Raw genomic sequence first — 26,185 nt, forward strand, 5'->3', positions numbered from 1 at the left:
AATGACAAGAGAGTTAGTATGAAATTCACAGTACAACAACCTGCAAAGCATGCGGAAGATTTGTGTGAAAATATGTGAAGGAAGAGCCAGAGAAATGGGAGGAAAAACAATGTGATGCGATATAATTGAAAGCAAAAGAGAGAGTCCTAAGAACTAAGGAATGGTCAACTGTCAATGCTGAAAAAAGATTAAATTGTTCACTGCATTTAGTACTGTTGGAAGCCTGAGGTTTTCATACTATAACTCATATGTACAAAAAAAGTTAACTTTATTATCTAATATTGACTTACTCTTGCCCTTGAGTCACCATTTCTGCTGATAACAGAAAAAAATTGTTTAATAATTGAAAACATTTCCTCTTAGTTTAAATCCTCTCATATTTACTCAGCCTTTCGGACTGCCCTTTGTTCTCCTGTCTGGTGTCATTTGGAGGCAGTAGGAGTCTTGCGGTCCTCATGCTGTTGGTTGTCCCTTCTGGCCAGAGGTCTGCTGGATGACCTTTGCTCAGTGAAGTTGCTATAACTGGTCCTCGTCTTTTTTAGACATCATGGTATCAACTACTGGGACCTGGAGACCTGCACTGTGTCTGGTCCTAATGTCCCCACACTTTTGTTGCCCTAATTCCACTTAATTAATTCCATTAATCTCTCCTCAGTCCTCTTTGCCAATGCTGCTCCTCTGCTCCCACACCTCATGAGAGAATGTTGAACCAAGTCTTCTCCGAGAAGCTTCAACCTCCGGGGAAGGGAAATATTTCATTTACCTTACATTTCCCTGTTTCCTGCACATTTATTTGAGTGATTCTGCTACAGTGACCCTCCTATAATGTTTGACCCTAAAGCAGAAAGTGATGAGGATATTTGTGTCTAATATCTTGCCATTCTTTGCTTGGCTCCTCCTCTCAGCTCTAGGACAGAGTTTTCCCCAACTGTGTGTCTGGGGCTGACCTTCCATTCCCTGTCTTCTCCACACTATAAGCTCTTGCTGTGTTAGGGGAATTTTTGGAATGCAAGAAACTGCTTTACTTTCTCTACATAGTCTGCCTTCTAAAACCGTGGTCTTCCTGTGGATTTCGATAAACCTGGCTTGAAATGTGAAACTGAGCCACAATTCTTTCTTCTCACCTAGGTTCTCTCTATCTCCACAAACCATGAATGGTTGAGTGGGGAAGCCTTGGGACAAACAGGCATTAGAGATGATTAGAAATTAAAACGTGTTGGTTTCATATTTCAAAATGAAATCCCCGTTATATCAGTGAAGAGATTGGTTATCTCTTCTAGAATCTTGCTGAGAAAAGAAGAGGTGAAATAAGACTATACCTAGCAGGAGGTGCAGAATTAAGAAATAAATTTTTCTTAGTTTCTTTTTTTTAAGATGGAAGACATTGAACTATTATAAGTGCTAGTAGAGTATGAGGCTGAAGACAGGAAGAGCGTTTGAATGATAGACCAGGTTTCCAGGAAAGGTGAGAAAAGATGGTTGGAGGTTGGAGAAACTCTTCCAAAGTTCAGGGCTCAGTCAATGCTTTCTGGGGATAAAAATCCACTGAATAAATAAATAGTTTTAGTGGAAAATTATTCCCCAGATACAGAGATAAGAATCGTCAGGGATATTCATTAAAGATTTGGATTTTTCAGGTCTTACTTTGGAGATACTAATTCAGTAGGTCTGGGATAGAGCTCGCGAGTGTGTATTTACAGAATTCGTTATGAAATTCTCATGATGAAGAAAGTTTGGAAAATACTAACAGAACACCACCGTAGACCATGCAAGTGGGTAACACTAAGGGTTAACTCTAAAATGACTAGACCACTTAAAGAAGAGGAACTCAAACAAATAAGGAGAAGCAGGCCCTTATGAGATTGTCACAAGGGAAAATGAACTTGCTTGTTCAGTTTTCTGCCTGGGAGCATAATGTGATTTTCATGGCAATGTAGAAAATATCCACCAACCTTGACAAAGCAATGACAGAAACTTCTATGAAAAGCAACTCCTTGAATCTGCTGCTTTTTAAGTGGGTTTCACATGCCTATTTCTAAATATCTGAATAGTAAACATGACCTCCAACAGGAGCAATAATGGTCATTTTTATCATGCGTTCAAAGTTCTGTATTTGATACCACTTCTTTTGGGTTTTCAGCATGGTTGTATTCAATGTCCCAGTACTTAAATAAATTTTAGTCACATGTAAGTTGGTATAAAGAAAGATAATAATAACCTTCTCAATTATGAACTGTGATTTTAAACATCCTTTTCAGAGGCTGAAACTTTCATTTGAGAAAGTGAATTGAAATAACACAATTCAAAGTGGGAGTGATTCACTTTCCATCCTTTGCCCCACAAGTTGGTGTCATCTGCGCACTCTTTTCAGGACTACACCACAACTGTTTCTTTCCTTTTCTTTTCTTTTTTTAAAGTTTATTTATTTATTGGGGGTGGGGGAGGGTCAGAGACACGGAGAGAATCTCAAGCAGGTTCCACACTGTCAGCATGGAACCCGATGCAGACCTCGAACCCACAAACCGTGAGATCATGACCTGAGCCAAAATTAAGTCAGAGACCCAACTGACTGAGCCAGCCAGGCACCCCTGAACCATTGCTTTTTCAATGACTGAATCAACCTTTTCTTTTCTTCACAATGTTCCCAAGAGTCCCTGCCAGTGACAAAAGAATGGAGCGCTGAGTTCCATTCAATTCATTGTGCTTTTCTCACGCAAAGACTTACAGATTAGTCTGTTGAGAGAAACCATGTTTTTCAATAGCAGCAAAGCTTGAAAAGCCACTGCATACATTTTTTTTTTTCAGGAGTGAAATTTTCATTATCATTATGGTTAAAATAAAAGGTATTTCAAAAGGCATTACAAATGTCCCTTTCCTCTTTGCAGAGAAGAGTGGCTATTATAAAATCTTTGCAGAAACTACTTCCTAATGTTGGGATTAATTTAAATGTTTGATTTTTTGGGGGGGTCTTTAGTTCTGTTAAAGCGAAAGATAAAAAGAAGATCCCTAGGTCTTTGTTTGGCTTAATACAAAAAGATTCTTTAAAATAAGTGACAAAAAATTACCCAAGGCACATGCGTAAATTTTCAAAGGACCATTGTGCTTGAGAGCTGGTAAGGACCTCAAAGTTTATTGGTAGATACTCCTCATTTTATGTCCAAGGAAACTAGAGCTCCTTAATGCATAAGGTGATTGACCCCAACTATTACCTTCCCCAGTAATTCTCATGGTCACTTCAGTTGGTACTAGCATTTTCCCCAAATCTGCAATTGGCAGAACAAAGGAGGGATTTCTGGGAATTTAATATGTAAAGCATATTTTTAAAAAATTTCTATGTGAGACCATAATTTGAACTGGCATTTCATCAAGAGGTTTTGGTGGGACTGTGCAACTTGCCTTTATTTGTAAATGATCTTCAATTCTACTTCATAATTTCCCTATGTCATTCACCTAGAGCAGGAAAGATGATGTTATGGTTATAAGAGGTGAACTGTCCTGATTTTCTTTTCAACCCGTTAAGTAGTCTTGGTTTGACTATCACAGTATCAGAGTAAGATACGACAAACTTGCCAATCTCAGAAATTGAAAGAATGCTCTGGTAGCTGAGAACCAATACTACCAAAAGTCAGTAGCAAGATTTGAATCTATATCTCAGACAATCAGACTAGGCAACATTATGAGGGAAATGAAAGTTTACCAATATCCTGAAAGTGCCTATGTACCTCTCCCCACCCCCAATCAGCCATTTGCTTCCTTCCCACTAGAATATTAGGCAAATGAGTTAGTTCAAATTCGGGTTTATAGACAATAGGAAGTAGACCTACATGAGAGGGAAAGCCCTGGCAGGTGCCTTCGATGCTTTACTGTCAGCCAGAAAAAGTTGGAAGTAGTGCCTAAGACAAACCACACCCACTTCAGAGACCAGGAGTCAGATGAAAAATTCCCTTCTTCCCAAAGATCTGGCACCTACTGTCAAGGTATAAGATCTGTCTTCTTTACGTACCTTTGATCTCATTTCTACTACTTCCCTTTAAAAGTGCTCACGAAGAAGATGGGGAAGAGGAGGTGGGGACCTCTCTGGTCTCAAGGGGAGAAAAAATCATTGTTTTTTCCCCATATCATGATTGAACTTCTGGAGTCGATAATCCAACTCTTCCTGAAGGAACTTTTTAAGTGGCCCAGGCTACTGACAAGGGCTGGGACTCAGTGAAGTCTCAGGTCATAGTTAGGCATCCTTCTGGAAAATGAACAAGGTTTATAGACAGCTCTTTATTAGAAGGCCCTTTCTTGATGGTGATGAAGACAACTGACTTGACTTTTCTGCACAGGTGACCAGATGGGCTCTGGTGGGAACAGTAATGCCCCATTCTTGGTTGTAGTGGTATGTACATACACATTTATTTGTCACTCTTTGACATATGCACATTCATCTGCATTCACTCTTTTAGTGTATTCTATTTTTTAAATTTAATTGCAAAAAACAATTTATTTTCAGATCCCAAGGACATGAAATGAGACATTTAAGTTCAGCAGGTTAGTATGGCCTAAAATACCTGAATTTTTATCAAGTTCCCATGATGATTCTGATAAAGGTAGTCTGAGGATTGTACTTCAAGTACAATATTTTATAATCTCTCTGGGTTTGAACTCTTTACTTTTGGAACTTGGCATTTCAAATGCCATGATTAAAGGCGGCAGTTTACAATAAATAAACACACAATTCTCCCAATTCTAGATATTATCATTTTACTGTACAAAAAAAATCCTAAACATTTACAAAAGAAAATCAAAAGATATTGCATTTTTAGACCACATTGGAAAAGTTACACAAGAGTCTGATAAACAAATGTCAGAAAACATCTCCGTACCATGCAAGTACCATCCAGAGAAATCAAGTCAACCATTATACCATGGGTTGAAGTGTTTAGTACCTGAAAGTGAACCCAGTGCCCTCCTGGTTTATCCCTTGCCTATAAAAAGATAAAACCTTGGCATCTTTACAAAACATGAAATTATTGTCAATCAACTTTATGGAACTAAAATTTTGTTAAGGAAAATAAAATATTAAAAAGGTGACATAGGTCAGCTGCCAGTCAATATTAATGTTAAATTGTCTTAAGAAGCATTCACTTACAACAATCAGCCCAGGCAACACTGTTAAATTACTTTGAAGATCTGACTACAGAGGGCTGCTATTCCAAGCGATTTGCTACTGCACAATTTTATTTTACATATGTACAAGTCATGTTATTGTATATACACATCAAGGAACTACTCCAGTCAACACGTCTCAATGGTAGTGCCTATTTTTTAGGCAGAAAGTTGTCCTCTGGCCTCTTGTTCACAGCATGGGACAGGAAGCCATTTCTTTCCAAGAATTCACTATGTTCAGGGAAGTCTGGACTCTGAGCTTGTTGTTTTCCTCATGGAATGATGAGCAGTATTAAGAATTTGGACTGATAAATAGTGGCTCCGGTTGAACATGTCAAATATTAGCTACACCTTTGATTTCTGTGCTTCTACAAGACTGTATGACCCTTTCATGTTGGCTCTTCTAGCAAAGTAAATAATCATTCCAATGGCCGGTATTATTAAGGAAGATGCACAATAGAGCACAAGAAGTTCAGGAGAAAAATAGTCCTGGTACTTTCCTCTTCCTGGAAAATAACAAAATGAGTGCAATTAATGTCTGGTACAAAGAGAAATTTTTTGATAGCAATAGTTATATATTTTAACAGTACAACTAGTTCTCTAAATAGGAGTGAATCAAAGCAGTGATAAGGGCTAACAGGAACCAAATGCAAACTTCTTTCAATTATCCAAATAATCAGTTGGCAGTTGCTGTGGTCATGATGAATCTAAAGATGACAACTGATGGGTCCAAATAGAATCAGGTTCTATTGGAGAATGGAAACAAGGGCATGGCATTCTAGGGCTCTTTTACAAAAGCAAGAATTGGAGAGGAGTGTTTGCTTTAGAAAACACAAAAATCTACTGAAGAACTAGGACTCTGATGACCATGAACTGAAATAACTAACTAGTTCTCCAGGAAAATCCTTGTAACCACTGGAGTGTAATCATTATAGTCAAACAGCGTATATGATAGTAAAAAAAAAAAAAAAAGAATTCTTGCTAATGCATGCCTTTGTCAGAGATATATTAAAAAACCTCATATTTTGTATCTCTGAAGTAGGGCATCTTAATGTATGTTATTCCTCTTCAGCATTTATATCATCCCTTGATAAACTTAAGTTCTTTGGATAGTATCATATTCTAGTTTGAATGTTACTTATTCAGAGGCATTCTCTGACTCACATCTTCCCCAGCTTAAATTAGGAACCCTGATATACTTTTACAACTCATTGCAATTTCCTTCTCATATCTCTTGTCACTGCTTGTAATTAAACATTTATTTGTATGATTATCTATTAAACTTGGTCTATAAAGTTACCTAAGACCACCTACCAATTTTCTTTTTGGTCCATCACTGATTGGTAGTAACTGAGTCATTGCTTGGAGTAGTTGATACCCAATAAATGTTTTTTGAATAGTAATGCATTTCTTTTCTTTCTACATGCTGTCACTTTGTCATTTCGTTGTAAATTGGGTACAGAAGGTAATAGTTTACAAAAGCAAAAATTAGTACTCTTTGTAATTTACTAAAATTCTTGTGATCGCTGCAATACTATTTAACTCTTAACCTTATAAGAAGAACATCTGAGAAAGATAGCATGACATTTACTGGAGGCTCATCTCTATTTATACTTATGTTTGCCTGGAATCATTTGACATCACAAGTATTAAATTTCTTAAGGCAGCATGTATGCTTTCTGTCTTTGAAGAAATCTGACTTTGGCAATGATTGCTTTCCTTCTAGAAGGTTCTAATCACTAGAGGTCAACCAAGTAGAACAGGATCATGATAATCAGAGGATGGGAAGTTGATTTTTTTTCAAATTATTGAAGATAAAAGCACTTAACCCTAAACATAATGATAACTGCCTCATTTTTCTACTTTTCCCTGTTAGAGTAGAACTAGTCAAAGTATAATATTTTAATGGGATATCCATTATCATAACTATGGTGAGGCATCAATATTGACAATATGCTGGACAATGGTATTTCTACTCCTATTGTTTTCTTTTCAACTTAATAAATATTATCTTTTGCTTTCAGTTTTTCCTTGAGGCATCTGCAGTCAAACACAAATTTGCTGTTGAGTCAATTACCAGGGCAACCTTCAAACACTATTTTCAATAGCTGTATAAACACTGAAAATCCTGAAGACTCCCAAACATTCCTATATCATTGGAATGCATTCAAGCCAAAACAAAACAAAACAAAACAAAATTAATTTTAAAACTGATTTACACAGAAAGGTAAGCTACTTCAAATACCAAGGAAAAATGTCAAATTTCTGTCTTCATTCATTTGCTGTTACTTTAAACATAGTTTGGGGGCCTGAATTTCTTAGCTGGGTCCCTAAAGTGCTTGGAAAGTTCATGTAAGTAATGAGTGAAAAATGGCAAATATGTAAGTCATTAATTTAATAAAGCAATAAAAGACAAGGTGTGAGAGAGAGTTAAAGAGTACAGAAGAAGCTTTGATATATCTTTAAAAGAGAATCATTAACTACAAACAGAATCACAAAAATGCTAGCAGTCCAGGCTCCCAGGACTAGGCTTAATTAAAAGTGGACTAGAGGCATCAAAGCTTAAAAGAAATAGGAATGAATGAATTTCAACCTAGTCGTAAATGAGATCTCAATCCATCCAGAATCATCCTCAACTTCATGAGAAGGACTGATATATGCCTTCGTGTCACTTTGAGTGACATGATACAAGGCAAATGTTCCATTCTTTGAGCACATAGTAATTTCATTGGCCAGATCAAGTGATTTTCAGGATAATCACTGCATTCTTTTAACACTTCTAGATTTTCCCATTCTTTAACACTTCTAGATTTTCCCATTCTTTAACACTTCTAGATAGATATATTGATATGATATTGTGACGACAGAAAACATAAGGTAAGGCTTGAAATGTTGAGAAATCTGGCCAGATGAGCAACAATTTTACTCGTTTTCTGACCTAAGTTCAAATTTTCTTCACACTGACCCATGGTTGCAAACTCTGAAAGCCAAGTGCCACAGGCTCCAAGACTTCCATTTATTTGCTCCAAGTCTGGCTTCCAACTCACAGTGAGAACTCATTAGCACACAAGGCATGGAGACTAATTAGTACAGGCTAACACATTCTGCTTACACCAATAAGATCAACAGATCCTACTGGGCATTCACAAGAGGGGGTAGGAAATTAAAAGGCCCCTGAGGTCTCTCTGCTGAGGCTGTTGTTCCCTGCCCCCACCCCCTATCGGAATAGGGTAGCCTGGACAAGCAGCTTGGATTCTTAAGCAGGCAATTCTGTAGTCTAGAGACTCTTTGAAGTTGTTCAGCATCAACTTGGCACTCCTAACAACTGTCCTGAAACCAGTCAATCCAGAAAATACGCAGTTACTCCATGTCCAGAGAATAGCATTCTCATGTGATAGGAGTGACAAGAATCTGGATAGAAACTTTTGTCTTCCATGTGCCAATCCTAGTTCTTTAGTTTCCTTATAACCCCCAGGGAAAGGTTTAAGAAGTATGTTTAAACGCTTAGGAAATGCAGGACTTCAGAGACCAATGATGAATTGTCAACTTGGAGAAAAGCAAATGTGAGTTCTGTGCTCACCAATGATTCATGTCAACTTCCTGGCTAACCTCCATAGGATAGGCCAGCTGTGCATCATTATTTTAGGAAATATTGAGCAATAACCACAATCAACATGGAATTCAGCTCTATGTTGCCAACTCATTCACCTAATCCTAGAAAATCTTTACAATCCACCTAACCTCTGATTGTTGTAAAAAATATTCAAAAATAAAAACAAAAATCTAACTAACCTTTAACATCAAGGGTTAAACTTCTTAATTGCAAGCCAACCTCATTTTTAGATTCACATTCGTACACTCCCGCGTCCTCTAACTGGACCTTGTGGATGGTGTACGCGCCATCTCTGGACTGCAGCACTGTGTCTCCCGTCTCTGCTTTTTTCTTCAGGATTATCCAAGTTTTGGGAACATTTCCACATGTACAAGAGATAATAACAGTGTCTCCTTCCTTGACACTCTCAGAAGGAAAAGCTGTAAGCTGTATGTCTTTCGGAGCAACTGTAAAGAGAATTTAAAAGGCACCTCTGATTGGGTGAAATATACACCAATTCCATATTAATTTAATGACAGCAACAGTTAGCTGTCAAACAGCTATTTGTGCTTACTGTTTGCATTAAATGTTTACAGAGACAAGTAAAGAAGTCAAGCATTGACTTTTTTTTTTTATAAATGACTGTGTCTTTATTTTATTTATTTAAAATGTTTGTTTATTTTTGAGAGAGAGAGACAGAGTGCAAGCAGAGGAGGAGCAGAGAGAGAGGGAGACACAGAATCTGAAGCAGGCTCCAGACTCTGAGCTGTCAGCATAAAGCTAACAGGGGCTTTAATCCATGAACCTCGAGATCATGACCTCAGCTGAAGTCAGACCCTTAACCTACTATCCCCCAGGTGCCCCCATAAATGATCATGTTTTTAATAAGAGAAGACATGTCTATACTTCTCTCATGTCCCATAATCTAATTCTTTACCCAGACTAGTCAAAAAAGGTGTTTAAAAAATAGCAATAGAATTCAAATGGGAAAAAAAATATTTTTGTCAAAATGTTGTGCAAGGTTCTTCCTTGAAGTACAAGTCTTTACAGGCTTCTGCATTTTGAGTTGAATTTTCCTGGATCAAGTTGTACAGAGATCGCTTTCTCACTATTCTTAACAATCACAATTACCATTCACTAAGTGCCAGGCACTGGGCTAAGTATTTAATGTACAACATCTCTATTAATACACAGCCTATGGAAGAAGGTATCATGTCACCATTTTATAAGTGAGATTTCCATCTATTATTGTGACTTGATTTGAGATTCTTTCCCCAACAAGAGCTATAGTGCCATGACATCTATCCTAAAGAACTTCTTTAAAGTTGTGCATTGCCCTTCCAAGTTGTTTCTTTTAAAGGCAAATTATCATCCAGGTGAGATAACAAGAAAGTCACTAATGCCTTAGTGGAAATAATACCAAGGGATAAGAGAGGAAATGACAGCTCCAGTAAAAACAAACAGAGGAAAGGAAAGGAAAGGAAAGGAAAGGAAAGGAAAGGAAAGGAAAGGAAAGGAAAGGAAAGGAAAGGAAAGGAAAGGAAAAGAACTTGTATCCCCAAAGGGAAGGTGTGGGGAGAAATCCAAATTGTTCATTTCATGCTTTTGCCCAAAATTACCTATGGATTCAACCTGTTGACTAGGAATTGTTTTGTTCCCAGTCCTGGCTCTCCATCCTGGAGACAGGGAGTCTGGATTTGATAACTTAAGCCATCTAGTGGCTCTATGCCATGAAGTTGATGAACCAGAGGGCGTGGTCACTGCTACTCAACCTCAACATTTACAAAAGGCTTATGTGTCTTCTTAGGCTTCTAAGCAAATACTAGTATGTGCCTTGTGAGATTACCACTCAGTGTCCAATTTAGTAGCTATGGTGACTTTAATCCTAGCTAATTTCCAAATACGTATATACCTTTTCCTACCCTTATTTCAACACCATAACCAGTGTCTCATAAGTGTAACTAGAACTCCTGGCACCATTCCCACAGCTAGCATTCCACTTGAGGTTAAAAGAATTTTAGGATAAGTGACGTGGAATTGTTTATGAGGAAGTGCCATTCCAGGAACTTTCCAAGCATAGAAAACATCATGGCTCTTCAAAACCCTTAATATATGTTTTGAGTAAGAGTTTTGGTTTTAGAGAGGGCTTTGTTCAAAACCAATGACAACCAAAATAATACTAGCGATAATAACTCATTAATCACGTTTTACTCACCTTGGATGATTAGTTCTACTTCTTTTCTGCTTATTCCAGCCTGGTTAACTCCTTCACACACATAAATACCAGAGTCTTCCATTTTTGTAGAAGTTAAGGTGAGTGTTGAATTTTCAGAAAGAGGCTGTAGATGCCCATTATTCAGCTGCCTGCTCCACAGAATTTTCGGAGCTGGAAGGCCGTTGCTGGAGCATGTCATATTCACGGAACTACCTTCCTCCAGGATGGAGGAGGGGCTGACCAAGACGGTGGTATCCCTGGGGGCAACTGAAAGGGCAGGGACACTTGTCAGCTTGACCCTTTATACCCTGAGTTCCAAAAAGCTTTAATAATGTTGCAAAACCGAGCTATGGTTTAATGGATTGGAACAGTTTATTAATGTTGATAACCTTATCAAAGGAGGATTTCTGTCCCCATTTACTTAAGCAGATATAGAATGATAGAAAGTAGAATATGGACCCAGCATGGATATTTTCTAATAGAAATAAGTTTTGTAGGCTGTCCCTTACTACCTAAGAAGGGATGATCACTGATAGTGTGTGTCGACATTTATGGTACATTAAACATGACCAAAATGTATTTGAGTCTCCTGTGAGAGGTGGAGTTTATTTTTCTACCCCTTGAATCTTGGCTGGTCTTGTGACTCACTTTGGCCAATATAACATGGAAGAAGTAACACTCTAGAACTTCTAAGCTTCAGCCTCAAAGGGCTCCTTTCATTATCACTCTTTCGAAATGCTGCACTGTGGTGACTAAGCCCATGCTCCTTTCTTTCAGGATGAAACAGCATGTGGCAAAAGGGAGGACCACAACCCCCAGAGAAGGCCCCAGACATATGAGTGAGTCCATCTGGGACCAGCCATGCCCCGCTGACCTGCCAATTGACTGAAAATGCATGAGTGAGTTCATCTGGTACCACAGTGAGCAGATGAACTGCTGATCTGACCCCTTCTCGAATTGCCAACTCGAAATCATAATCTAAAAGCTGATTGTTGTCTTAAGTGTTAGCAGTGGTTTGTTATAATAATTGTTTTAACATTTCTCCAGTTATTTTTTTTTCACAGAAGTTTTAACTATTAACCTCATGTTAACTCTTGCCTGGCAAACATGATAAGAAATCCATATTCAGGAGCGGATACATCACACGTGTACTTACCGTTAACATAAAGCGTCTGTGTGCTCTGCCTCTGTTTGGGTTCAAATTCCATTTCATCAATATGTAACTTAGCCAGACAAACAAGAACTTCTCCCATGTCTTCAGTGGTAGGGATGAAGGTCATTTCCAAACTCTTAGTCTCTAGAGACTTCTTGTCCATGTCCTGCAGAAAGTTTTTATTCTCTATAACACTCTCCCCCTTAAGTAATTCAATCTCCAGCAGGTCAGAAGGATACACATTCGGAACCTGGCAGCTTACAGTGACTGGGTTTCCACTCACGAGTAGACCACTCATTTCAATCTCTGGATCTCTAGGGAAGGCTGCAAATGTCATAGAAAAAGGATGTTTATATGTGACATTCAAAGGAAAAATGGAGCTAATCTCTCTTAAATGCAAGGCTCTCAAAATGACATTTTTAACTTACTTGGGATAGAATGATCATGCATACATAAATAATGTCATCAAGTATAAACGTTTGTGATATTAAATATAAATAATGGTATAAACAAAAACTTAGCACACAAATTAATCAAGGAATAAATATACTTCCTATTTTTCTCTTCTTAGGGGCTCAATCTTTCTGACAGTCATGGACTGATCTTTTTGAAAGACCATGAGTTTCCACCATCTCATTTAGTAACTATATATTTTAAATGTCTAACTATTTCCCGTGCTGTATTGAATGTTAACTATGGGGTAAGCCCTTAATATTTATGATCTCAGTCTTCAAAACAACCTGATAAAATAGGTATTATTTAACATATTTTACAGGTGGGAAAACTTATAAAGAACGTATTTTATAGCTAGGAAAATTTATAAATCTGATAGAAGCTCAGAGACCCTCATTAGGCATTGTACCTATATTAAGTCGCTGAGTTGAGATCAGAACCCATGTTTCTCTGAGCTTAAAACCCAGGCTTGGTTTCATAGAGCTGTGAAACCTCTGGGTATCAAATAAGACCCACAGTGCAGATCTCAGTTTAGACATTTTCATTTCCAATGGCCGGGTTTAGAGAGCAAATTTTAAATATTTCTCAGACAATACTTGCAGTTAACAAAAAACTACGAGATTTACCTTCTAATTAATATGTATCATGCATCTTAGGCAAACCAGTAAAAAATAAGACTAAAATAGTTATGAAGGGAGAGCAAGAGCAACGCTAAAAATTTTTTTATTATGCAAAATGTTGTTCAAGTGATACATTCTTAAGTATTTCCACATTGCAGTAAGACTGGACTGCGGGTTCTCATTTCTGTTGGGAATGTGCCTACATCAGCAGATCCTCGGGGTAATATGATACCGTGATAAAATTCACCCTTATTCTGAGAGATTCAAATCCCTTTACAGACATACTCTAACTCATGCTGAACAAAATCCTGATGGGTAACACAAGTTTGGGCAGTTTTTCTGGTAGAGAATATTCTGTTTTTCTCTTGAATTCTGCTGAATAATACAAGCCATGGTAACCCTCTCAAAGTAATGAATTTTCAGAGCACTTTGAATATTTTGTCCCTCATTCATTATAAAATGAGGAATTCTAGCAATGTCAAATTCATAGAGGTTTGAGGTTGTAAAGGCTTTTTAGTAAGGTGACAGGAAGAGCAAGAAAAAGCATAGTGGATGTACATAGTGTAAATCATATTAAGATCTAGTGCTGACTCTTGGCTCTGCTTTTCACCTGAGCTGCTGCCACTGGCCACCCTCTATGGCCAGTATAACTACCTGTTTTCATTTTAGGGTTTGTCTTGCTCCCCACTGCCTCATTTTTCTCATCCTGTCAATCAACTTTCCAAATGTGCCTTCAAAAGAGTGGGCTTGGGCCTCACTCCCTTTCAAATAGCTGAGCAGGAGTAACTCCTATCCAGTCATCTGAATGGACATTCACCCCCCTCTCCTTGCTCACTACCACCTCTGGAATACCCCCTATACACAGAGGGGATGGGAAGCAGTGAACATGTAGTATGTTCAAGTGCAAGATGACAGAGTTTTGGCAAGACACAAAGTAAGGATTGTGGATGCTGTGTACAAACCTAATATATACTTAAGATTTCAGCTAATTAGGTTGCATCAAAAATTCCGGCCTAGAGATTTAGGAACAATTCACAATGCTCAGTTCCCTTTCTAAACACATGGATCTCATTGTATATCACAGACTTGCATTCTGTTTCTTTCAATAGAATTGAGAGGGGAAAAAACCCCCCAGCAAATAATACTGAAATCCACTTACAGTAGAGGTCCACTTTAATTCCCTTTTCCACTTTCTTACGGCCACAGGTCACGGTGCACAGGTAAGAATGTTCATTCTCAAAACTCACAGGGCTCAGGGTCAGTGTGGACTTGCTCCCTTCAGTCTTCACCGTCCCACTCAGAGGACTGTCTATCTGGGTTCTCCAAGTGAAAGATGGGGTCTCACAGTCTGTGACACCACATGTCAACACAACTGAGTCGCCAATCTGAGCAACAATCTGGGGTCCGGGGGAGATCTCAACAGTGAATGGTTTCTCTGGAGGAAGAAGAACAAGACAAAAAGAAGATAAGATTCTTTTCTTCCTTCATCACATTCCAATATATGGTCTTTTTTTCTCATCTCTTTACAGCTAACACCTGTGCCAAGAAGAAATCACTCCTTTCTACCTTGGGATGATCCTGAAAGATGTTTTTAAAGAATGAACCCACAAGAATTCATTGAGCCACTCACTTAACAGAAAGAATGTGGATTAAGACTTGTTAGGACAGAAGCTGACATCTTTTCAAGACACTAATTCAGTCTCTGCTCAATTGTAGTTTATTAAATCCCTGCAGCAGCAGACAACAGCTCAATAAATTTAAGAGGTTCCAGTATATAAGCATTGTGTAAGCCATGCTGCATATATTATCTCATTTAATCCTCACAACTTCATGAACTGCTACCATTAATTCTCCTCTTTCACTTCCTCCTGCTTCTTTTTATTTCCTTCTTCCTCTTCCTTCTTCTCCCATCCTCCTCCTCCTCCTCTTCCTTCTCATCCTCCCCCTCCTCCTCCTCCTCTTTATCCTTAAGGAAATTGAGGCTCAGAAATGCTAGATAACTTTATCTGGTTTGCGAGTGGCAAAATTAGGACTTGAAGCCAGGTGGGTCTGATTCGAGACCCTAGCTTTTCAGTTCCTTCAACAACTGAATCAAGTCACCCTCATGTGGAGATAAAACCAGATCTAAGAGAGGCTGTGAAAGCAGCTACAAAAATATATCTTCTGATTAGACATATTACCCATAACGGATCAGTGCTTAGAATTTCTGTGCCAACAATATAAAGTTATACCACTGAAAGCACACAGGATCACATTGAAAGCAAAGTCCAAATCTAAACATGAAAACGACACACAAGCCACCTCTAAAATTTGTTTGATGCAATACAAAAATACTTTGAATTAATTCAGGGGTTGAGAACTGAGATCAGAGGTCAAAGTCCTAAATCTCAAATATCCAGAAAAGCTCTTTGGATGCCAGTCCTATCCCTGCTGGACACATAGGCTGCTTTGGGATCCTTCCTGTCTGGGAGAAAGGGAGTTTCAAACCTCCACTCTCTGTTCCCTGAAGAGACTGGGAGTGGTTGGACAACCCTGAGATTGACGATTGAGACTCCACAGAAAATCACTAAAATTGTTCCTGTAAATAGCAGACTGGAGAGGGAGGAAAGCATTCTCAACATAGAAGTCATCCAAATACACCACATTTTGCAGGGTTCTCATCTGTGCCAGGAGAAGTTTTTCTTCTGTTTGGTTTGTCTCATTCGACAAGCCTTCTTTGGAAGGCTCTCCTCAAATTTCCTTAATACACTGTTATGCTATTAGATTTTGAAAAAGACGGATCATTGAGAATAACAACCAGAGTTTCTGAATTCCTTATGTGCTAGTGTGAGAAAAGGGAACTTGAAAACAGACCCACTTCCTGCCTGTGAAGTGTTCTCAGATCATCTTTTTCCAGTGGCTGCGTATGTTACTAGGCGAACGCTTTGCCTCTGTGGAGTGGTTCTTAGGTCACTGAAAGATCTTTTCAGAGTTCAATTCTCTCTCCAGTACTTAAGGTGGTTAGTATCCTGTGATGCAAAATTCAAAACAACCCTCCCTAGCCCCACAGGGCATTTTCTTTTCACACTGAAATGGGGTCTAATTTCTTATGGGGTGGAATTATTCCAGGATGGGTGATTCATTGCATATGATTTTATTAGTGTAATACTTTCCTGATCTCGTGAGAATGGTAACCTAACACCCAACTGAGTTAATCTATTGACGGTGAGTTTCAATTTTATTTTTTAACCATCCAAGTTTAAACCATATGTTTTCATATGTTAAATTTCTCATGTTTACAATTTATGCAACTGACATTTATTGGGCACCTATTTTGTGGCAGATACCCAAATATTAAAACACACACACACATGCACACAATTCCTGACTTACAGTTTAATGGAAAGACATATTTAAATAAATGCATTATTTTGGCTCTTACTAAGTATATTTAAATTATCTACTTATATGCCTGTCTTTCCTGCCTACATTATAAGCTCTATAAGGGCCGTCACCATAACTTTTTCATGTCTGCCCCCACAGCACCGAGCATAATTCTTGGATTCTTGGACAAGGGCTCTTGATTAATATATGTTGAGCTAAACAGAAGTACACAAACTTCGATAAAAAGTGTTGAATGTAGAAAAAGGGAGGAATGGCCAGCTTTGCCTAACGCAATCTGGAATTGGAAGGCTGACATGAGCTTTGTCTTGAAGGATGGCTATGAATTTGCCAGGGGAAGGAATAGTGCTCCCGGCAGAAGGAACAACATAGACAGTGGTACAGAAACATCACCAAAGCTGTAAAGATAGTTTCTGACCAGATTATAAAGAGATTTATTTTAATAAATGTGAATTTTAATTTACATGCAATTAGGGTTTGGTTGAAGTCATATATAATAAGCACCTTTTTTGTGTATGGTATATACTCTGGTGGCATTGCACAAGATTGATTGTCTTGAGGACAGAATGATAGCGGGATGGCCATTTGAAGACAATCAGCTATTTTGTTGAAAAATTCTGGAGTTTTAGATTAGAATGGCTCTGTAATAAAATCATAGTCAACGCCCCTAGTGAGTGATTTGACCCTGGGCAAATTATGAACTATGCTGAACCCACCCACTTTTATTCACCTCATAAGGTAGTGGTAAAGACTAGGAAGACAACATAGATAAAGCAGAAAGTAAAATTCCCAGCAAATATCAAGTGTATGATCAGTAGGAGCCATTATTAATTTTTACAAGACAAATATGTTTCTCATCTGTAAAATGAGTATAAAAGACCTACTCTTTAGTTATTTCCTAAAGATTGCAGCTAACATATGTAGAGTGCCTAGCATACAGCTGATGTCAATGAATGCCATTATTTAAAAACATCTTGCAGGAGTCCAAGTCAGAGATGACAAATTAAAGCAATGGCAAGAGTGTTGGGGGAAAAAAGAGCTCAAATTCTAAGGATCATTCTTAGGAAGAATGGGCGGGATTTGGTGATCTGGAAATGGGAAAATGAATTTAAGAGGAAGCAGAGTATGGTGGCCCAAATACTGGGAGTCCAGAGTGAGTAGAGATGAGGACAGATGTGGGAATAACCTGAGAATACTAATACGCAAGGGGAGGGAGGAAGAAAGAAAGCCAAAAAAGGAGGCAGGGAAGGAATGGTGAGAGATGGAAAAGAATCAGAAAAGCAAAGCCATGGGAGGAAAGACTGCTGAGAAGTATGAGCAAGATGAACATACAATCCTGCTAAAGCACATGACATCAGATGGGTCATCAATAAAACCTAAGGAAGCGATTTTGGCACTTAAGCTGTTTCACTATTGTGCAAACCCTAGTCACGGCACCCTTACCATTCCTTTTGCACAGTCTACTTACCTTCAACAATTAATTCCACCTCTTTTCCATTTTTCCCAACTTGATTGACTCCTTCACACACATAAATTCCAGAATCTTCCATCCTCATAGCAATTAAAGTGAGAGTTGAATTCCCAGAAAGGGGCTGTAGATTTCCATTATCTAATTTCTTGCTCCAGAAAATCTGCGGAGCTGGTAGACCTTCACTGGAACATGTCATTGTCACAGAACCACCTTCCTGCAGCCTTGTGGATGGGCTCACAGAGATAACTGTGTTCTTGGGTGAGACTGAAAAGGCAGGGCACAGCATTAGTAACTGCTAGGCATCATCTTGCTCCAACACGGATAACGTGTTTCTCTCAGTCTCTATTTACATGCTTTCACAAATTTGACAAACTTACTCTGCCAAATTAGTGTAAAATTAGTATTGTGGGTTTACAAAAATCAGTCAATCCAATTTCTGACTAATCTGATTGAGTTACTTTTTTTATGATGTTGGTGTTTTCAGATGGCCACAGATACTCAGAAATTAAGAAAGACCCTTAGAGTAATGTGGTTCAATCTCCCAGATAAGGTAGCAGTCCTATGTTAGAATCCTTGACAAGTGCTCATATATGTTGGCTTCAACACTTCTGATTGAGGGAATCACTGCCTTACAAAACAGTCCTTTTGATTTGGGGACAGCCCTAATTATTAGAACAATTGAGCTGAAAACTTCCTCTTTGTAAGTAAATTTCACGCAATGGCCACAGTTCCGTCCTTCACTATTACAGAATAGATCAAATCCCCTTTCCACATGACTGTCTTCAAATACTTAATGATAGCTCTCTTTTCCCAGTTTTGTATTCTCTAGGAAAAATATCCCCTATCTTGACTATTCTTTTCAAAATATTGATAAATCCTTTCCATCTCATTCTCTTTCAGCTAAACATGCTAGTTGGCAATACTCCTTTTGAATGTAGTGTCTAAAGCAGAACACAGCATTTGGGTCTAGAACAGAGTACAGTGAGTCCACTCCTACACAATTCTGGGACTACAAGCCTGCCTCAACCCCCCCCCACCCCCACAGTCTCGGGGAACGTGGAGGTAATCACGTCTACTCTCTCACCCAATGCACATGTATATGTGTGTGTGTGTGTGCGCGCACACACACACACACACACACAGAGCAAGTTCTCACCTTGTAAAATGTCTATAACTTAATATTGCAAGGTATATTATAAGAACTTATAAAATATGATTTAAAACATTTTATCTTCTGAGCCTACTTCATACTACCCAGTCAGGTGGTATTATTACTCCCCTTTGATAGACTGGGAAATAAAGAAATTAAGCAACCCAAGTTCACACAGTTCATGGAGCCAGAAGTCTTCTCAACCCAAATCCAATGCTCTTTTCATTGAATTATGCTGTTGACAAATATTATGTTCTCAATGAATAAGAATGGAATAAAAACTATAAACAAATGCCTTCCTGACTTTAGCTGCTAAGTTTAATGCTGTATACATCCAAGACTAAATTCCCATAAAGACTAGACTACATCACACAAGTACTTACTGTAGACTTGCAGTTTTTTTGTAGTCTCCCTTTCTTTGGGCTTAAAGTCAATTTCATCCATGTGTAATTCCGCTCGGCAAACAAGAGCTTTCCCAGTATCTTCATTGGTTGGGGTGAAGGTTACTTCCAAACTCTTGGTCTCCAGGGACCTCCTCTCCATAGGTTCTACAAAGTCCTTATTCTGTAGGAGATCATTGCCTTTCAGCAAACTCATCTCCAGCCTGTCAAATGGATAAACATCAGGAACCAGGCACGTGACTGTGACTGGCTTCCCAGCTTCCAAGGGGCCACTCAGATGGATCTCCGGGTCCTTAGGGAAAGCTGCAAAGGTCAAACGAATACACATGAGCGGGCTTTCTGTTTATGTAATATAAGGTCTTTTACGGATTCAATGCAATGCAAACCAAGTCTAATGTTTCTGTTAATACAGTCTTAATTCATTGTTTAAATAGCCTTTCATGGTTTGGGGTGGGTTCATGAATCAGAATCAATCACTCTTTAGAGTTCTTCAGCTGTGAGCCTGCATATACTAGGGGTTGCATATTAGAGTAAATGAAGAGACAAGAAAGTGATGTTTATCGAATACTTACATATGCCCATCACTGTGCTATTCATTAAATATAAAGGACTTTATTTCAACTCTAAGACATAGAGACCACATTTCACAGATATGAAAACCTAGCCTTGGGGCGCCTGGGTGGCTTAGTCGGTTAAGCGTCCGACTTTCGCTTAGGTCATGATCTCGCGGTTCGTGGGTTCGGGCCCCGCGTCGGGCTCTGTGCTGACTGCCAGCTCAGAGCCTGGAGCCTGTTTCAGTCTGTGACTCCCTCTCTGTCTGACCCTCCCCTGCTCACGCTGTCTCTCTCTCTCTCTCTCCTAGAAATAAATAAAAAAACATTTAAAAAAAAAAAAAAGAAAACCTAGCCTTAGCACATTTGCATAACTTGCCTAAGGTCACACAGCTCACAAATGGCAAGTCTAGGATTTAAACTCAGGATTTTTATTATTCTGTATTGGTACTGAAGATTGCATTATACCACATTCTTCTAGGGCAGAGATATGTCCACTTTACAGATAAGAAAACAGAAGCTCAGAATGTCATTGCAAAGAATATTGATTGGGCAACACATGCTAAGAAAGGAAGAGAGCAACGTTAAATAATTGGCTTCTGAAAGTGATGCCTCTGACAGAAATTCATCCACCAGGAAGGCACAATCTTTAAATTTTGGAAGGCAGATTTGCCTCTTGAAAGGCTTAACTCAATGTCCTGACCAGCACACCACTTGAACCTTTCAGTGCCAAGGGAATGTGCTATTTCAGCCAGCCATTGCTTCCTTTGCAAGGGCTACCTTTTCATTACAAACTGTCTTAGGGTAACACACTGGCTGGATTCAAGACTCTGTGTAATAGGAACACAAAGGTCCCAGCTCTAAAGAATATTACAATCAAATGTGGAATGGAGACAGGATTGTTCAACATAATGAGAGCCAGATTTTTCTGAGGGAAAAAACCTCCAGAAAGATAATTAAAACCAGAAGCGTCTTTATTTCTCTTTTTAAAACCTTCAACTGTCTGATATTTGCGAGCAAAGGCAAAGGAACTGGAAATGCTTTGCTTTGTGGAAAAAACCCCAGTATTTAAAATTTTTCCACCAATAATTTCTATCCCTCCTATTCTGTAAGAAACATGCCCATAATCCACATGGTTTGCTGTCAGGTAATATAAGAACTTGTTACTTTCCCCTGTATTTACATGAGGGGGCCTTTCAAGGAGCTCAGGAGGCTGCACAAACAATGCATGTACAACCAGCAAAATTGAAAGCAGCTGGCCAGGCACAGTTTCTTGGGACACATTAGCAACACATGGGGCTTGTTGAAGAATCAATTACAGATACGGGGCGAAGCTGAGCTCTGCCATGGCAGAAGGGAACCAAAATAATAAAATAATCAAATGGGATCTTCATGAAGAGATGGCCATAAAGGATTCCAGGGTTTTGTTTTGTTTTGATTTGTTTTGTTTTGTTCATTTGTTTTTCTGAAAGAGTAGTCATCAATAACCAAAGGCAAGATTTTTATTTTAGTTTGTTTTTTTTAACTCCTCTTGCTAACTTTATATGCTCGATTGCGAATGGATTGGGATGCATTTTGGTGAAATGGCAAACTAGGGATGTTTATTAACATGCATCAGGCAAATCTCCTCCATTACACAGATAGCCTTGAGGTTGAGTGGTTGAGAATGAAGGCTTAATTCCACCAAAAACAAAAATAAACACAACCCTCCTAAATGTAGCTGTACCAAAGTCAGATGAGTGAGATGTTTGCAGATACTTTTCTTATGTCAAAAGGAAAACTCTTGTACTGAAGCCTATTACTAAATTATAGCTCTCCTACTTAAGCCAATGTTAAGCACAAAATTGCATAAGAATAAGTGGTGGGGGGAGGGGGGAGATGGGCATGGAGGAGGGCACTTGTGGGGATGAGCACTGGGTGTTATATGGAAACCAAGTTGACAATAAACTATTTGTAAAAAAGAGAAAAATTAAAAAAATAGCCAAGAAAAAAAAGAATAAATAAGTGGAAAATCCCTGAAGAATGGAATTCATAAATCATTTGGATATATGCCCAAGTAAACATGTGAGGATATAATCAAATAGAAATTGCTGAAAAATAAGATTGAAGAACTTCAGAGAGCTTCATTTTATGGCTAAGAAAAGAATTGCCTGGAGAGACTGAGTCTTAACCATGGTCACTGTGTCTGCGGCAGAGTTAGAAATAAAAGCCAAGGTTTGGGTTCCTTTTCTAGTGTTAGATTCAGCTGCCTCTAACTTTCTTGGTGCAGTGCGTCCTCTAGCCAAGAATCTGGACATGAATATCCTTTCATTTTTTTCTTTTAAAAATATCCTTAAAAAAACTTATCCTAAAGCAAAATTAAGAGAAAATCAAAGATTCTCTGAAGTACTCACAGTAAATCTCCACCTGAATTCCTCTTTCCCGTTTCTCAGATCCGCAAATTGCTGTGCACAGGTAAGAGTATTCATTCCTGAAACCAACGGGATCCATGGTCAGCGTGGAACTTGTCCCCTCACTTCTCACCTGCCCATTCAGCGGACTGTCTAAATGGGTTCTCCAAGAGAAAGATGGGTGCTTACAGCCCGTAGTACTGCAAGTCAGTGAAATGGCATCACCAATCTGAGCAACAATTTTGTCTTCAGGGAACGTCTCTATTTTAAAAGCTTGAGCTGTGAAGGCAAAAACAGAAAAGCAAACTTTGTTTAGTATTCTACTCCCTCTTCTCTGTCCTAGTATATTGTCTAAAATACAATCTGGCTGATCCATTTCCTAAATTTTGAACTAACTGCAAGGCAGCCAAAAAAATTGGAGTACTGCCACTGCCAAAGGTGTTAGAATCATGGAGAACTCTCAGTTCCGATCTTGATGCCCATTTATCAAAATTGTTTTGTTATTTGCTAAGTTTAAGATCATTATCAAGTACAGGAAACTGAAGAGATAGACCTTACTAGAGATAAATCTAATTATTTACTTGACATTGGAAAAAGATAACTGGAAAACATCAATATGCACCTCCAACTATGACAATACAATGGTACATAGCAATACTCAATAGCACATTACATGTTATGTTAAATTAAGGTTACCCACTGCCTAAAAATCCTACTGCCTTTCTTCACTACCATAGCAAAACTGACTGAAGCCAAAAATCGGGGCTGAAATGGAATGTGAGCATTTGGAACAGATCAAAGAGAAGAACTTACAAACTGTAAACACCATCCAAAGTATATTTGAAGCTCCAAAGATCACGACCATCTTTCTAGGCGTTTTCAGTTGCCGCTGTGATGAGAACATAATGGTCCCAAAACTCTTCTTTCTGTCCCACCTGAAAGTGCCCTGGAAGAGGCGTTAGCTCCTAAAGCCAGTGAGGCTCAGTGAGGAGTGAAATAGAAAGTCTGCTCTTTATAAAGGGTCTTGTTGCAGAAGCACAGAGGCGGAGGGAAATCCCTTCAAGGGGAAACCCGGAGCAGAGCCAGAAAAAAAGTTTCACTGACACCCAGCCAAGTCCAGTTTTAACCCCTTCCTTTGCTCTCAGTGCTGAAACTACTCTCTCTGCCATAGAAAACTGAAACGCCTCCAAGGTGATAAAATTTAAAGCTTTTCCTGGTTTTCACCCCAAAAGGATATCTTTGCAAGAAAGATACAAGGTAATGCACATTTCAGAATAATGCTCATTTCAGAATAAGGGAAAAGCAAAAGAGAGAAAGGGAGGGCAACAGAGACAGAAAGGGGAGAAATAGGCAGAAAGAAAGGGAGAGAGAAAGAATAGTAAATTTTACTCTGGATTTTGAAGTGGCTAAACAACCACCATGTCATGTGAACTGATTTTTTTTTTCTCCATTAAGACATATTTGCAAATTCCAAAATAAGGTTTAATTTTTCTCTCACAAGAAAAAGGAAAAGGTCCTATCTTTTGATGAACTATTTTTTAAAAGGGAGATAGCATAACTTCCTTGTTTTATACTTTCTATTCATAAAATATTCATAAAATAATTCTTTTGATAACAAACATCAACTTTCTGAAGTGATTTTCTTGAGGGGAAAGTAAAGGAATACTACTAAAGCAAGAGAAATAATTTCCCCCTCTTGTTTCACAAAAGTTATCAATCTTTTGATTCAACTGCCTGGTAACTGAAAGTCCTTCTCAGACTTAAATGGAAATGCATGGAATTCATCTGAAGTGGTAAATCTCGTGGAATGGACCACAGACACAATTAAAACATGACAAATAATTTGTCATATGGGAGGTGATGATAACCAACTTTATGCCCTTCCCACCCCATACCACCCTGCCCAGTGAAATCATTTTTTTAAAGCTTTTTTAAAAATGACTATTTCAGCCTTGCACACACATAGCTCAAGTCTTTGCAAAATGTTTGTTAATCAAAAAGAAACGGAATAGCCACTTCCTTGTATTATATACATGCTGGTCTACCTCTTCCATTAGATCATCAGTTCCTTTAATGGCGGGGACCAGTCCTTGTACATCATTGTATCAACCTCTGCCTTCCCAGCATCTAATGTATGGTTTTGCCCTTAGTAGAGCCAACAAAAGTACAATAATAAATGCTGTAATTAAAATTCGGAAAAGAAACTTTCAAAATGCTAACAAGAATATATATTGCATGAGAAAAAGTCGGATTCTACAAAAAAATCCCCAAGCTCATTGACTCCCCGGAATGTGTATAACCAACAGTCCAGTGCTATGTAACAAAGGCCATAACTGAGGTTTGGAAAGGACACCTATCCCTTCATGGCTGCAGAGGCTTCTGGGCATCCTCTTGGACACTGATAAGGATAGACTCACTAATGGACAAGGACAGAAAAAGAAGTGGGAGAAGTAAGGAGCTATTCTGAGGCTGTGATGAGATATGTGTGACTTTACCTACCAAGTATCTAAGGATCAGAAAAGTGGCTTCAGACAAAATCGGTTGGTAAACAGTAACCCAATACTCCTTCACAAATTTGGTGTCACAGAAGAAGATGATCCAAACCATTTATGTTGTCTGCTTACCTTCGGAAGAAATCGAAAGGGGATTAAGGGATTTTAACGCATTTCTCTGAAGTACAAAAACAAATGGCTGATAGGATCTAAGATAGGATCCTGAAGACCAAGTCATGGTAAATAAATAACTTCAGTCTGGAGTTTGGATATGATTCCAAGTTTTGAATATTGGAGAAATACCTAATCTATTGAAATAGGTTATAGTGGTTTCAGCAAAATATTTGATAAAGTCCCTCATTCATCTTTGAGTTGTACACATTTGAGATTTTACCTGCTTCTCCCATGTTGAATTGATTGCACTCTTCTCTGGCCTCTCTACACCAATACACACTGGTAGGCGAACACCTGTCACGTGACATTTATCTGTCAACATGTCTATCTTTCCCAATTTACAAACTCAGGTGATTTGTTTTTCATCTTACATCTAGACCAAGATAAGGCATTCATTAAATTTTGTGGAAGGAATGAATGAAGAGAGCTGTAAGTGTAAGTTTAACAGATTGGGACTAATCTTCCTATGTTTTGTCTTTGAAATTGTTCAGTTCAATATTTTTATCAGTAACATAGAAGACACGATTATCTAATTTATTCATAAGACATGATTATCTAATTTATTCATAATAGATGACTGGAAAAGATAGTTAACCTTAGAAAATGACAGAATCAAGATAAAGAACTCAAAGACGGTGAAGTGAAACTTAATGGGAATGCATTAAAATATAGTATTTAGATGTAAAACATCAACTACTTGAGTACAGGATAGAGGAGAGTTGACTTGACCATAATCTATAGGAATACCTCCTGGTGGATCCATAGGATTCTTTTGCCATGAGAAACCAAAATAGATGCAGTAAGCTCAAGTTGTACTCATAGCATTCAACTTTCTAATCGCCCAAGGCAATCCAAGACCATACTGGGAGCAGAGGTATATGATTCAGGATACCATTTCTTATGATAGAGACAAAATGTAGAGAGTGTCCAGAGAAAAGTGATGAAGTTGGTAGGCAGCTCCAAGCTTCTTGGTCTAATAGGAACTATTGAC

At 38.4% G+C, this 26,185-nt stretch overlaps 1 protein-coding gene across 2 annotated transcripts; it reads right to left on the reverse strand.

Moving 5' to 3' along the window:
• Positions 1 to 4,720: 4,720 nt before the first annotated feature.
• VCAM1 (vascular cell adhesion molecule 1) lies at positions 4,721 to 23,540 on the reverse strand. 2 transcript variants are annotated; one of them, XM_039228417.1, is made up of 9 exons: positions 23,342 to 23,537; positions 22,532 to 22,807; positions 19,570 to 19,890; positions 18,034 to 18,300; positions 14,344 to 14,619; positions 12,115 to 12,435; positions 10,959 to 11,225; positions 8,944 to 9,210; positions 4,721 to 5,657 (listed from the first exon to the last, which is right to left on the reverse strand). In XM_039228417.1, the coding sequence occupies exons 1-9, from the start codon at positions 23,430 to 23,432 to the stop codon at positions 5,497 to 5,499; spliced, it is 2,247 nt and encodes a 748-aa protein (XP_039084348.1). In that variant the 5' UTR covers positions 23,433 to 23,537; the 3' UTR covers positions 4,721 to 5,496. The 2 variants fall into 2 exon arrangements, with proteins under 2 accessions (XP_039084348.1, XP_039084349.1); XM_039228418.1 differs by lacking the exon at positions 8,944 to 9,210 and having other exon boundaries at positions 23,342 to 23,540.
• Positions 23,541 to 26,185: the final 2,645 nt, after the last annotated feature.

The sequence above is a fragment of the Hyaena hyaena genome, unplaced genomic scaffold (genome assembly GCF_003009895.1).
Source record: "Hyaena hyaena isolate Hyena2069 unplaced genomic scaffold, ASM300989v1 scaffold_32, whole genome shotgun sequence".
NCBI lineage: Eukaryota > Metazoa > Chordata > Mammalia > Carnivora > Hyaenidae > Hyaena > Hyaena hyaena.

Bases quoted from the DNA above. Each gene is read 5' to 3' on its own strand.
- VCAM1 (XM_039228417.1), bottom strand. From the start codon at position 23,432: ATGTTCTCATCACAGCGGCAACTGAAAACGCCTAGAAAGATGGTCGTG. The intron at 12,436-14,343 runs GTAAGTGGATTT...TGACATTTGCAG, and splicing joins AATTAAAGTGGACCTCTACT to CCTTCCCTAGAGATCCAGAG. The intron at 11,226-12,114 runs GTAAGTACACGT...CTGCCCTTTCAG, and splicing joins ACAGACGCTTTATGTTAACG to TTGCCCCCAGGGATACCACC.